The 13,140-nt window shown below is 36.6% G+C and overlaps 2 protein-coding genes across 4 annotated transcripts; one reads left to right on the top strand and one right to left on the bottom strand.

Annotated features, from left to right (window-relative positions):
- The first annotated feature begins 563 nt into the window (after positions 1-563).
- On the top strand, positions 564-2,997 carry LOC147394962 (uncharacterized). The gene has a single exon (XM_086453436.1). It carries the CDS (start codon positions 642-644, stop codon positions 2,655-2,657), a length of 2,016 nt encoding a protein of 671 aa, XP_086309562.1. The 5' UTR covers positions 564-641; the 3' UTR covers positions 2,658-2,997.
- A 3,273-nt stretch (positions 2,998-6,270) lies between these two features.
- TRZ1 (tRNAse Z1) lies at positions 6,271-12,832 on the bottom strand. 3 transcript variants are annotated; one of them, XM_086453438.1, is made up of 9 exons: positions 12,570-12,832; positions 12,285-12,447; positions 10,111-10,181; positions 8,633-8,728; positions 8,319-8,432; positions 8,134-8,202; positions 7,562-7,636; positions 6,892-6,978; positions 6,271-6,798 (listed from the first exon to the last, which is right to left on the bottom strand). In XM_086453438.1, the coding sequence occupies exons 1-8, from the start codon at positions 12,786-12,788 to the stop codon at positions 6,919-6,921; spliced, it is 867 nt and encodes a 288-aa protein (XP_086309564.1). In that variant the 5' UTR covers positions 12,789-12,832; the 3' UTR covers positions 6,271-6,798; positions 6,892-6,918. The 3 variants fall into 3 exon arrangements, with proteins under 3 accessions (XP_086309564.1, XP_086309563.1, XP_086309565.1); XM_086453437.1 differs by lacking the exon at positions 6,892-6,978 and having other exon boundaries at positions 12,570-12,830; XM_086453439.1 differs by lacking the exons at positions 6,892-6,978; positions 12,570-12,832 and adding an exon at positions 11,599-11,888 and having other exon boundaries at positions 12,280-12,421.
- Between the last annotated feature and the right edge of the window lie 308 nt (positions 12,833-13,140).

The raw sequence follows: 13,140 nt of genomic DNA, 5'->3' as shown, positions 1-13,140 counted from the left end.
ACTATGTGCAATTTTTTGTTGATTGGGATTTTCCCCAAATCTTGGGCAATTAATTGTATGAATTCATTATTTTTATAATCAAAGAGTTCATTAGTATATCTACAAATTTGTAGATATTAAAAGTGACAAACTCATGAGTTTGTTAGTTATAAAAATGACGAATACATGTTTTGGAAATTAAAATGAACAATGTATCTAACTTGGAATTTTGTCATATTCAACGGACGAAATGGAGATTGACTTACATCGGAATTGGTGTGGTGTTATCCAAAGTTGGTGGGCAATAGCAGCTCTCTCTCTCTCTCTCTCTCTCTCTCTCTCTTTTCGGAAGTTGGAGATGAGGACATTTGGTAGTTTATTAAGAAGATCAAGGGGCATATCATCAATTTGAAAACCAAAAGGGGTATCTCAAATATTCAACCAAACGTAGAGGGGTATGTCTAAATTAATTATATTTTATGGAAAAACATCGAACCCATTTGCCTCGGCCGAGTTTTCATAAACTCTTTCGATTCCATTCTAAATCGGACGAGTTTTAGACACTAAAATCACTGATCATCAGTTGTCATGTTCAATAGTTCGAGTTTCCTCTCCAAAGTCCAGAAATGCTTCAACCATAAACCCTAAAAAACCAGAAATTAATGGCGATCTTCACCTCCACCACCATTTCTTCTCTCTTCTTCTTCATCTTTATCCTTCTCTCATCCACAGTTTCATCTCTTTCAATCTTCGGTCTCGACTCATTCCTCTCCAAACAATCTCGTCTCGACCCACAAGCCTCCAACGATTCCTTCCTCGCTCTCTCTTCATCTCTCAAGAAATCTCTCTCTTCCACCCCAACCACCCACCAATCTCTCTCCTCTCTCCAAGTCTCAATCCCTCTTCAAGTCAAACTCGTTGGTTCCTTCTCTCCCGACTCTGAAACCCTCCTCTCCTCCCTCATCTCTGCAACACACTTCTCTGATCGATTCCACGTAATCGGTTCCAACCCACATCATCTCTCCATCCATCACTCTCTCCATCTCGATGTCTCTCACTCCAAATCCAATCTCGAAACCCAAATCTTCAACTCAATTCGATCTTCGATCGAAAACTCTCCATCCAGTCTTCGATCGCCTCTCCACTCCGTCCCTTATTCGATTGTCGACGAAATTGTTAAGAAGGATTTCGAAAAGGAGAAACCTGTTCAAGGGGTTTACATTTATTTGCTTAACTTGAGTCCCCAATCGAAACCCTATGCGTATAATTACGGATTTGGGGGTTCATCCGATTCTTCGCCTGCGTTTACCAAATGTTTGGGTACCATTTGGACTGGAAAAGAGAGGTATATTTGGATTGATTTGGCTGCTGGACCCGTCGATTACGGTCCGGGTTTATCAGGCGATGGAGTTCTTCCGAGAGGAGAATTTCACCCGTTGGCAACGTTGCACGGACGACCCAAGTCGCAAAAGGCGTTGCTTTCGGATTTGGCATCTTTGGTTTGGAGTGCTTATCAGGTACTTTTGGCTCCTTCTTTGAGAATTTCGATTCCGTTTGAGAATTCTCTTATAGTGCAATTCATTCATGTTCATGGGTCTGAAAATAAGGATTCAATTGGTTTGGATTGGAAGTCGATTGAGAAAACATTTATGGATGAGGTTAAGGATGGTGGGTTGTTGTTAGGGGATCAATCATTGAGGTTTAAGACTTACGATGTTCGTTTCTCTGATTGTTCAATATGTTCATTTGCAATTTCGCGGTCAACTAATTCGTACACTTCGAGGTTCTTGTTTACCAATTTCACACTAATTGTTAGTGAGTATTTAGATTCGAAACGTTTGCATCAGATACTTTCGGATTCTGTTGAGGAGTTGAGGAGGGCGGCGGGTGTACACGAGGAGGAATTTGGTAGGATTCTTCCTGTTTATGTTTTTGATTTGGATATCCACAAGTTGTTGTTGCTTGATCGGTACCACCAATCCGTTGCTTTTAGAGATATGGTTATTGCAGTCAGGACAAAGAGTACTCAAACTGTGAGTGATTATAGCTGTAATGGTCGTCATGTGATCACACAAACGCGGGAGCTTGAGAGATCACTTGTGGGTTCGATTCTTCAGAGTATGTGGGGAGTCTCACCGACCCATTTATTGTGGAGTCCAAGACATAATAGTACACTAGTGGATTATACGTGGAGTATTGGGCAGACTCCATTTGGTCCATTTTCGGAGACTTCATCTTTGTCGTTCGTGCAGAAGGACGCCGCCCGGAGAAATACTCTTTTAACTTCTTTGAATTACACTATTACAAGTGCTATCGATGTGCTTGACTCGGTATCCGCTCATGGGGGAGATAGATTTCTTCTTAAACAAGGTCGACATGTTGAGTTTGTGCAGAGGTGGAATTTGCTCAAGTATAAGTTGGACAAAGCGACATCTGCATTGTCTCATATGGATTTCAAGATGGCTTTATATTACATTAGGTCCTCCGATCACGATCTATTTGCTGTCCACTCTCTTGTTTACTCTGCATCGCAACAACTTGATGCCTCTCTTGTTTGTTTCAAAGATCCACCATTTCCGTGGGCTGCTTTATCGGTGGCTGCTTTTGGTTCCTTCGCTTTCTTTTATGTCTATTCAAGAAGAGACAAGATCTTTAGAAGCAAGAGAAAGCAGTTTTGATGATATTAAATGAACATCTTACAACCCTTTGTCTTCTTCCAAGAGAGGTAAGTTACTGAATTAAGATTGGTACTTTGTTTGATTATGATAAGACAAAATTGAATGGAGGAACAAGGTTTGTTCGGCCTACCCCAAATTTTTGGGACAATGCTTTGTTGATGATGCTTTTGCTTCAGAAGGACCATGGTACAACCACCAAAATGTGTATTTTTACTTGTATCTCACCTGTTTTTTTCCTTTCCTTTTCCTTGTTTTGTGTTGGTTCATGCACTCTTCTCCTAAAGAACTGATGAATCCCCATTAGAATATAATCCAGTTGACCAGACTTCGTTTGGTGGTATTCTTGGTTATCCAGCTAATGTTGGTCGCCTCTGCTTATTTTGGTGGATTGTGTTTTGTTTACCAACCAACTACTTCAAAAGACCAATCTGTTGGAGAGGGGGAGCATGGTTTAAATATTGGAATGTATAAGAATGAATCAGTCGAGATCTATTGCTAACAGCCCAGTCTGATACGAAACATTGACCCCGAAATATTGAATGTTTCGGGAAGATATTAGTTTGTATTGGATGCATTGGCTGATATTGTATCGGTTTTTTCATTAATCGAAACATTCAGTTGATACGATATTTTAAACCATGAGTGGGAGAACTATGAGTATAAGGGGGCTGACACACCCAAGAGTCAAGGAAAATTGACTTAACTGGGGTACGACACACCCAAGAGTGGAGGAAAATATACACTCAACACTTACCCTCACCCATAAGGGTGGAAAGAATCAAACCTGTGAACTATGCGAACCTAGCGCTCCGATACCATGTTAACCAACCAACTACTTCAAAAGACTGATATATTGGAGAAGGGGAGAACTATGAATATAATAGGTTCAAGGGTTAACATGTTTCATTGAGCACCATTTTGTGTCCAGATACTCTTGATTCCTGTCATATCATGCTTATTATCCCCATATCTTTATACTTACGTGATGAGAAGGGTTTTGGCAACTATTGTTAGTGATACTTGACGAACTAGCTTATCTTTAAATCATATTGATCTTTCAGAAGTACATGTGCTTCAATATTTTATATTTATGCGACAAGTTTAAGATTTAAGTGATATATGTTTTTCATTTTACCAAACTTAGCTGAGTTGTTACTACGTTATATCAATTTCAGTGTTGGCCAAGCTGTGTGCCAGCACCACAACGGTGAAGTGTTTAGTTTGTATGTCTTGTTAGAAACTGATGAGATCTCCACGTATGGTCCAATGGCTCTAATGCTGTTAATATAAACCTTACTTTACCAATTTCTCTTCATTGGGGTGTGATTAGATGACAACATTGAAATGATAATATAATTAATAGGAGTGTGTGTTGGGAGAGTGTAATGTGGGCTTTTTTTGCTTGCTTGGCACTGGTGCTGGGATACTATATTATCAGAGATAGTTTGGTGGAAGGGGAAGAAACTGTTTTGTTTTTAATTTATTAAATTTTAATTTGAGTCTGCAAATTTAACAGACCTTTGTTGTGTCTAGTTGTAAGAGAAGGGGTTAGCAATTTTTCTATAACTAGCCATGTTAATATCTGATTTACACAATTGAATTACCAAGTTTGAGCTGTTAATTGCTTTTATTTGGAGGTTTGATTCTCTATAGTCAGATTTAGTTTCAACTTTCTTTCTTCGTTGTTCTTATGGTTCTTATTTCTTTTACTTGTAATTTTCAGCATTTTTTTTTCAAAGAGTAACGCTGAAGTGACCTCAGACTTGAAAGTGTTAGGTCCATATTGAGGTCGCTGTAGCAACTCATTTTTTAAAGCTACTAGAAAACACTAACAATTTACCTATGTGAAACCCTTTCGTAATAAGGGTCGTTTTGCTCAAATGGATCAGAAATCCAACACAACAGCCCCTCTCTAAGTTTCATCGAAAAACTGGGATAAAAAATAACAATATATTTTTGACTAAATCTAAGGTTTTTAAAAATAAAAAAAAATTGCTTTGGCGGGCTGCGCATACCAACCGCCCTTGCAAGGTTTTGAAATTGGATGGCTACTGAACTTCTGCATAACTTCCGAGCTTAAAAATGAAACTCAACAGTGAAAAACCACCTCTTTTTTGTTTTTTTTTTTTCCAAAATTCATAGAATTTTGTCATCTACAACCCTGTTGGATCATGTTTTTGGATACCAAGAGGTGAGCCCAAGGAACCTTAGTATGGCTGGGGAGACTCTTTACCTATAATATAAATAAATAAAAAAACTAGCCATTCTTCTCTTAATCCACTTTTAATATCATATATAAGACTGATCAAGTGTCCCATGTCATCGATAGAGCTTCCGAGTACCTCAAGGCCAATTAAAAACTGGCACTTGACAGAGGTTTGAATTCAAAGCTTATTGCAATATAGTTCATCACTAATTCTAGTGATGAAGATAACAACTCTAATGGACTGGTGGGTGAGAATATAACAGTGTGATTAGGAGAATGACAGGAAGAATAAAAGGTAAATATGAATCTTCGAGAAAATTTGGCTAGTCGCATCGATTTTTTTTTAATCTTCCAGAGTAAAACGAGTTCAAGGAAGGACGTTATCCGTTTGAAACATGGGTATCTCAAATATTCACCAAAACGTGGAGGGCATATCTAAATTACCCTTAGTTTTAAAATTCAACGAGGCTTAGATGTCACACCATGTCCTAGTCCCCTGAATCATATTTCACCATTTAACCATATATCATGAACTATTTCAAGCAAGACATGATCATATATCTTCTTTTAACTTAATCCATGCCAGTTCTTGTCTCACTTGTTTTAAAATCCTCCAACATGTATAAAAAACAATCATTCTAGTACTGTTATTCGTCTTCTTCACACACAATCCAAACATCTCAACAATTTACATATATTTATACAATACTTCTCGCCACACAGCCTGATGTGAAAGTGTGCAAGAACCATAGATGCTTTTCATTGAGATATGAGTCAAAAAGCATATATGGTTCCTACACACTTTCATGGAAGGATGTGCGATATGAGGTCACTCCAGCACAACTCTTTAAAAAATTGAACAAAATAAATTATTAATCATTGACAGCACTTTAACTGGCTTAACAGTTGATAACTCACCATTCCCAAAAGTTTTTAAAATCAATATTTAAATGTGGAGAAACCATGGATGGGTTCCCATTATTATTATTATTATTTTTTTGAAAAGTGTAATATATTGAAAAAGGGAAACACAAAATACAAAGAGGCCTAGGAAGTCTCACAAAGAACAAAAGGGAAAAACTAAAACATCAATGATTACAAAGAAAGTTCCATCTAAATACAAAGTCATCGAAGGAAAATCCCACAAACTCTTTATACTGTTTTGACCAAAGGTACAAAGAGCCCAATATCTCCAAGAAACCTGTATGAGAGCTTCTACTTTTACTATTGAACACCCTGTTATTTCTTTCGTTCCAAACCCCTTAAGCAATAGTCGAGGGAAGCATAGCTCACATGAGTTTTTTTCTGGAATGGAAGTCATTACTAACCCACTCAACTAACATTGAGAAAAACTTATGCGGAAAGACCCAATTAATGCGGAACAGACCGAGGAAATATGACCAAATATTATAAGAAAATGAGCAATGAATTAAAATATTATAGGCTTTTCAAAACAGAAGGCATAAGAGCCCCAAGCCCTTACTGCACAGTAACAATATTATAAAGGATTCCATGCAAGTATGTAAAAAACCAAAATTTAGTCATCATGGAAAATTACAAGGCTCATTACCTGTTGTAAAAATATGCAAACAATAGTGATTTTCTGATGCCCCCCTCTGACATACACTCCCATACGTGGCATGTGCTATAACCATAGATCTTTGTCCTCGGGATACACAACTGCACATATTTATGGGGATGTGCAGTTGTGTATTCCAAGGAAAAAGATCTATGGTTCTAGCCCATGCCACGTCAGGGGGTGCATGTCAAAGGGGGGCGTCAGAAAATTACGACTCAAATGCAAAACATTATAAATAAAGATGTAACTGTGTAAGAACAACTTTGCCTTCGAACTTCTCATCAGAAACCTTCTGTGAGTGCAAAAGCCCGATCTGCCAACCTGGGCGGCAATGCAGAAACAGCTGCCTGAATTTCCTGATAAACCATAATCACATAGAAAGATCAGAATTATTTAAAAAAAGAAAGAAAAAATAAATAAATAAATAAAAGTTGTATTCTATGATCAACCTGGGTCCATCATCTGCAATGGACCCTTCAATCAGGTACCAAACAGGCCGTCCACCCAAAAATCAAATCAAGGCGCCATGCATTATTCTGACCATAGTAACAAAGTTCAGATTTGGTAAGTATTGGCGGGGGGTTCAGTTTGGTTAATTTGGGAAAGCTAAAATCGGGAAATATACAAATAATGTTTTTATAGGTTTCTTACCAAAACCCATCATCTTCAACCTCCCTAAAAACCCTATCTTGTTTTTTGAGATTTGACTGTCGAAGAAAATGAAATTATGAGGGTGAAGGGAAAAAAATGTTATCATATTCGCCTATTAAGTCATTGATTCGCCAATTTAATCAGCTAGTTCCTTATTTGGAGAATTTTACGAGTTTCTGGAAAATTTTGTGACTATGATTCTCAAAACCCAACCCCACCCCGCAGTTGGAGGATCATAAACTTCCATTACATAACTAGAGCTCGGAGAGCTAAAAACAATGAAGTTAGCAAGTCAAGAGTGGGCCCCTAATCAACTTCCGTGATTGATGAACCTATGGACACTAAGATACTGGGAGAGGACGGACAAGGTCAAATACAATGTGAGCGATGGAAATATTTCTTGTAATTAAAATCCTAATAAAAAAAAAAACAAATAAGAAAATAAATTTTGAAAGCGAGGAAACCTACATCTGGTTGGTAGCGAGCTGAAAAATGGATTAGAAGAATTGCTTTGTTTTCAAACCTATCCTCGTAACTCGCTATCTGCACCCAAAAAGACAAATAACAAAAAATAAGTTACGAGATGAAAGATTATATTATGTCATAAGAGTCCAACTAGCCTTACTAAGTTACTAAGGATTTCACCCTTAATAAGTGTCCTTGGGCTCAACTTGTGGCATCTAAAACCATGATCCGATGCTTCAGGGTTGTAGAGGACAAAATTCTACGAACTTTGAAAAAAAAAAGTTATTTTTCACCATTGAATTTTTATTTTAAATTTGGCTTTAGCTGGAAGTTCAGTAGCCGTCCATTTTCAAAACTTTGATCGAACCCAAAAGTATTTTTCTTTTGGATATGAATTTTTCCATGAAATCTAGAGGGCTGTGGTGTTGGATTGCCAATGTGGTAATCCATTTGAGCAAAACGACCCTTAGTAAGGCTTAAAATCTTACTAGGTTAGTAAGGAAAGTGTTAGTGATGTCGTAATAGGTATAAAGTAAAACATAGAAGGGATTGAAGATCTGATTCAAAGAGTGGACCTCAGACAAATGGGTGTGACCATAGTCTCTAGCATGCGCCACTGTCATTGTTTCCTCAACAAATGTGCTCTGCATGGAAAAAGTAGAGAAACAAAAGAAAAATAAGACAACTTGGAGTATCTCCAATATGTGAACCATAAGACAAGTTGCACGAGTCAAGCGAACCATAAGACATAGTGGAGTACCTCCAATATGAGAATCCTTGCTCTTAAAACATCAGCATTGTCTGGGTCAGATATAAAGTCAGACATGGTGTCCCCTGTAAAAGCAATCTCAGGCGCTGTCACAGTATTCGTAATCTGCCAATATGTAGAACTAGTTCCATTAAAATCCAGTCTTTGGAAACAAAATAAAAAATAAAGAAAGAAACCCGATAAACGAAAACCAAAAAGAAAAAAAATGGCAATCGAGATGAACTAATAGATAAAATAGACAAAATTTGAAATATAAAATCGAATGGTTTAGCATGGTTGATGGATCTGACTGAAAAGAGACAGACCTCCACACCTGAAAATTTCAAGCTCTTGATCTCGTAACTGGGAAGGCCAATATACTCCTGCTTAAGTTTCTGTCGTACAGAGTATAGTAAATAGCCCTGACATGAATTTGAGAGAGACAAGTTACAAATAAGTCCAGATGATACATACCTAAATATATATACTTTTTTCCAATAAACAAAGCAAAAAAGATTTTATCAAAACGAAAAGATGAGTGAACAAGACATCCACCAAACAAAACAAGAACAAAAGAAAAGAAGCTAAAACCAAACCAAAACAACACCCTCAATCATTACAAAAGAGTTCCCATCTAATTAAAAGATCTTCAAAAGAACTCCCTCTAAATTCGCGAAACTGCTTGGCCCAGAAGTAAACAAGCTCCAAAATAGATATCAACACCACTGGCAACAAGTGCTCCTTCCCTTCAAATACCCAGCTATTTCTTTCCAACTAAATGCCCCAACAGATGACCAACAGGATGAAAGACCAAAGAATTCTTCATTTCAAAGGAAGGTTTTTTATAAGCCAACTCTTGCATAAAGTAAGAAGAGATGCAGGAAAGCACCAATTAATCCCAAATAAAGAAAGAAAATGCACCCAAACTTCTCCAGCAAAAGGACAATGGATTACTCTTATAACCAAGGTTTAAAGGGTCATTACCAATCATTAAAGGGTTTAAAAGGTTGTTGGCATTACCATCTTAACAGTCATTATAATACTTCAATTACCAAATATTAAAAGCCAGTCCCCCCCCCCCCCCCTCCTCCTGAAAAGAAAATTCTGAAATCAAATGAACTGTAAATTAAAAGATTTATGGAAATACTTCAACACTAACCAGCTGCTATTTTAATAAAAATATATATCTTTAAATAACTTAACTAATATTCTATAAAATAGTATGCAGAAATAACATTTGAAAATGCTGTTTTGTGAATAACAGCCTTTTAAAATTTGCAAAATTGGTCTTTTTCTATTGAAGGTAGATCTATTCGACCTCCTCACTTAGTTCCTTTTAGATCTTTGTCTAATAATTTGTATATCTATCAAGGATAAAAATAGCCCAATGGACATTGTATGAAGTAGTGCAACACAACAAATAACATAAAAGTACCATTATAAACACTATAATAACAGCGCTTTGGCTATTTTAGAACCATGCTTCTAATCATAGTCACAAAAACTCTGAATAAGGAACTAACCGAAAAAATCAGTGAATCAACAAATGAATCAGTGATTTATCAATTAATTGCTGAACATGGTAATATTTTTACCCTTCACCCTCAAAATTTTATTTTCTTCAACATTCAAATCTCAAGAACAAGATAAGGATTTTAGGGAGGTTGAAGCTGATGGATTTTGGTACAAAACCAAAAAACCTCATTTCTATATACCCCAAAAATTTCCTGATTTATTTTTTTCCAAAACTTTCTTGAATTTATCCATATTAACCGAAATGAACACTCGCCAATAACTTACTTACCTGGCTTGGTATGGAATGATAAGTCCTAAATGCCTTTACTTTAAGGTCCTTTCTTAGCTGAAACTCTTCTCCTGCAAATGCAAAAAACTAAGGTTGTTAAAAGCGCTAGGTGGGGCCTAAGTGATGGACCCCCCTAGGGCCTAGACGGGGCCTAAACGACAAAACAAATTTAACGTTTCAGTTTTTTATATGTAGTAAAGGTCATGTTAAAAAGAGTAAGAAAATAACGTGAATGTCATTACCAAGATAGTACTGAGTTACCAACTACTAAGCAAACATGTAAGTCCACACAACTAGTATGCAAGAAAAATGAAAACAATTTAAGGATTTCATTTTCCGTTGGGATAGTATTTGTAATATTTCAGAGCTGTAGCACATTTTTTCTTATTTGTTTTTTCTTGGATTGGTCATCTCGACCTTCCGTTTCTTCTGTACTTTCCCTTGTTCCCTTTATCTATAAGAAAAAGAAAACAATTTAACCACAAATATTGAAGTAATTTGATGCCCCTCACAAATCTTTTTTGTTATAATAAGATAAGGCGGAATAAATGTTCGTTGACACCAAAATGTGGAAGACCAAAAATGCCCTCACCTTTTACATCTAACTTATCATTATCAAGATCATCCTTGTCAAAATGTATAAAATTACAATCCCACGACCCTATAACCACGTTAGTTGGTTTTTAGTTTCCTAAAATAACATAAATATCATTTCCTTATGTTATCTTCAAAATAACCTTCGTTAATATTTTAAATTACAAAAAGACCTTTACAATATATTAAATGACAAAATTATGAAAATGTAAAATAATCTATAAAAATTTTATAAAGTAATTTTAATCATGCATAAATTCTAAATTTTGCAATACAAGTGCGTTTACACATACCACCTACTAGTTTTTTTAATCTTAGACACGCCTCGCGAGTTTGGCTAAACATTTGAGGCACCCCTTATGCTCTGAAATTGATTAAATACCCATTAAAACACAATTTATACAAAATTATTTCATAAAGTTAGCATTTTAACCCCAGATTTGAAACCCTGCTTAAAGCGGCGCTTAGATGGTCTAGGCGGGAAAAGCGAGGGCTAGCTAGGGTCCAGGTGGGGCTTTTGACAACAGAGCAAAAAAAAAAAACATTAAAATTTCAACCCAATTATCTAGTAGTACAATGAGAACAAAGTTTCAAGTTTCCATCCAAATTAAAACCGAAGAAAACCAAAAATAAAAAATAAAAAAATTCAAACTTTACCAACATTCAGGCAGATTAAGTTGCAATTAGAACAAAATTTCAAGTTTCCCTCTTTTTTTTTTTTTTTTGATAAGCAAAATTTATTGAAAAGAGGATAAGGAGTCCTCGAGGAGAAATACAGGGACAAAAGGGGGAGAGAAGACAAATAAAAGCAAGAACATCACTCCCTAATTACATTTTCCCATCTAAACAGAAAATCTTCAAAAAAGAATCATCTAAACTCCTTGAATTGCTTACTCCAAAAGAACAACAAGCCAAAAACACTAAATAAAATCTCCCGCAAGGTGTTCTTCTTCCCCTCAAACGTGCATAAGTTCCTATCACCCCACAAGCCCCAACAGATTGCAAATGGAGTAAGCTTCCAAAGAATTGTCCACCTGCTAGAAACAGAGTGAAACTTCCAGCTAAAAAGGAGAGGAACCACCGAACTAGGAAAACACCAAGCGACCTCAAACAAAGAGAGAAAGAAAGACCAAATCCCACGGGCCACCTCACAATGAATCGGAATGTAATCCACCGACTCACCACTAGACTTGCACAGGCAACAAAAATCAATTAAGATAAAGCCCTTACGTCTAAGAGAATTAATTGTTGGCAACTGATTCAAAGCCGCCAACCACATGAAAAAAGACACTTTAGAACTGCCCTTAGAATTAATTGTTGGCAAATTTCAAGTTTCCCTCCAAATTAAAGAGAAGAAAACCTAAAAAAAGTCCAACTTTACCAACATTCAGGCAGCTTAAGTTACGATTAGAACAAAATTTCAAGTTTCTGTCCAAATTAAAACAGAAGAAAACAAAACAAAACAAAAAAAAAAAGAACGAACTTTACCAACATTCAGGCAGATTAAGTTACAACTAGAACAAAATTTCAAGTTTCCATCCAAATTAAAATAGAAAAAATAAATAAAAATCGAACCTTACCAACATTCAGGCAGATTAAGTTGTGTTTCAGTTCAGATTGATCCATTGCTCTGTGCGCATCAAATAGCTTCTCTACATGCTCTTTAATAACCGTTGGAACAATAATGGTGGGAGGTCTCATCTTATACAAACCCCTCGTAGCGACATACATGGGAAGTCCACCCTGATTCATTAACGGTTGATTCAGGTGCACTAAAGTGCGCATATGGGGGGAGAAGAGCAAGATAGTTTGAAAAGGATAAGGAATCTAATATGAGCATGGTGGGTAGGGAGAGAAGAACTCACTATGTGATCCATGTGACCATGGGAGATGAAGAGAAACTCCTGAGAAATAGCACGTTGAGGGCATCTGCCTATGTCGAACGCTACCTTGAGCGTGGGGAAGATTACGCACGTCTCTTGCCCTCCAATCGAATGGCCTTCGATAGGGTACCCTTCGATCTCTAAACCCTTCTTTTTCTTTGAAGATGAACTAAGTTCAGAGTCGCCTCTTTTCGTCGCCATGAGAGACAAAGAGAGAGAGAGAGAGAGAGAGAGAGAGAAGAGGGATCTGTCGAAAGTTTTTTGTTAAAATAAGAGGCAGGGAGGTAATTGTAATTACTGTGAATACTTAAAACACGTGAGTTAAATAAAGTCTTTAACCGAGATTGACCGTTGGATCTAAGGAGATCCAACGGTCGCGAAAGTTTGTCTATCTACGTTAAAGTGCAATAAATATACTTTGGAAATTGGAGGGTAATTTGGTAAAAGAAAATATTTTTATGGGCATTTTCGATACAAAATTCAATTTTCAAAGTGAATTTATTACATTTTAATGTATGCCCTTAAGGCACCCATTCAATAGAGATAGATTTCG

The sequence above is a fragment of the Akebia trifoliata genome, chromosome 9, assembly GCF_017979445.1.
Source record: "Akebia trifoliata isolate Shusen 1 chromosome 9, ASM1797944v1, whole genome shotgun sequence".
Classification (NCBI taxonomy): domain Eukaryota; kingdom Viridiplantae; phylum Streptophyta; class Magnoliopsida; order Ranunculales; family Lardizabalaceae; genus Akebia; species Akebia trifoliata.
This window is presented reverse-complemented; position numbering and strand designations above follow the sequence as displayed.

Excerpts from the sequence above, each read along its gene's own strand:
- LOC147394962 (XM_086453436.1), top strand. The coding sequence starts at position 642 with ATGGCGATCTTCACCTCCACCACCATTTCTTCTCTCTTCTTCTTCATC.
- TRZ1 (XM_086453437.1), bottom strand. The coding sequence starts at position 12,788 with ATGGCGACGAAAAGAGGCGACTCTGAACTTAGTTCATCTTCAAAGAAA. Across the intron at positions 8,729-10,110 it reads ATCATTCCATACCAAGCCAG|GGCTATTTACTATACTCTGT; the intron begins GTAAGTAAGTTA and ends AATTCATGTCAG. Across the intron at positions 6,799-7,561 it reads CAGCTCGCTACCAACCAGAT|GAAATTCAGGCAGCTGTTTC; the intron begins GTAGGTTTCCTC and ends ATGGTTTATCAG.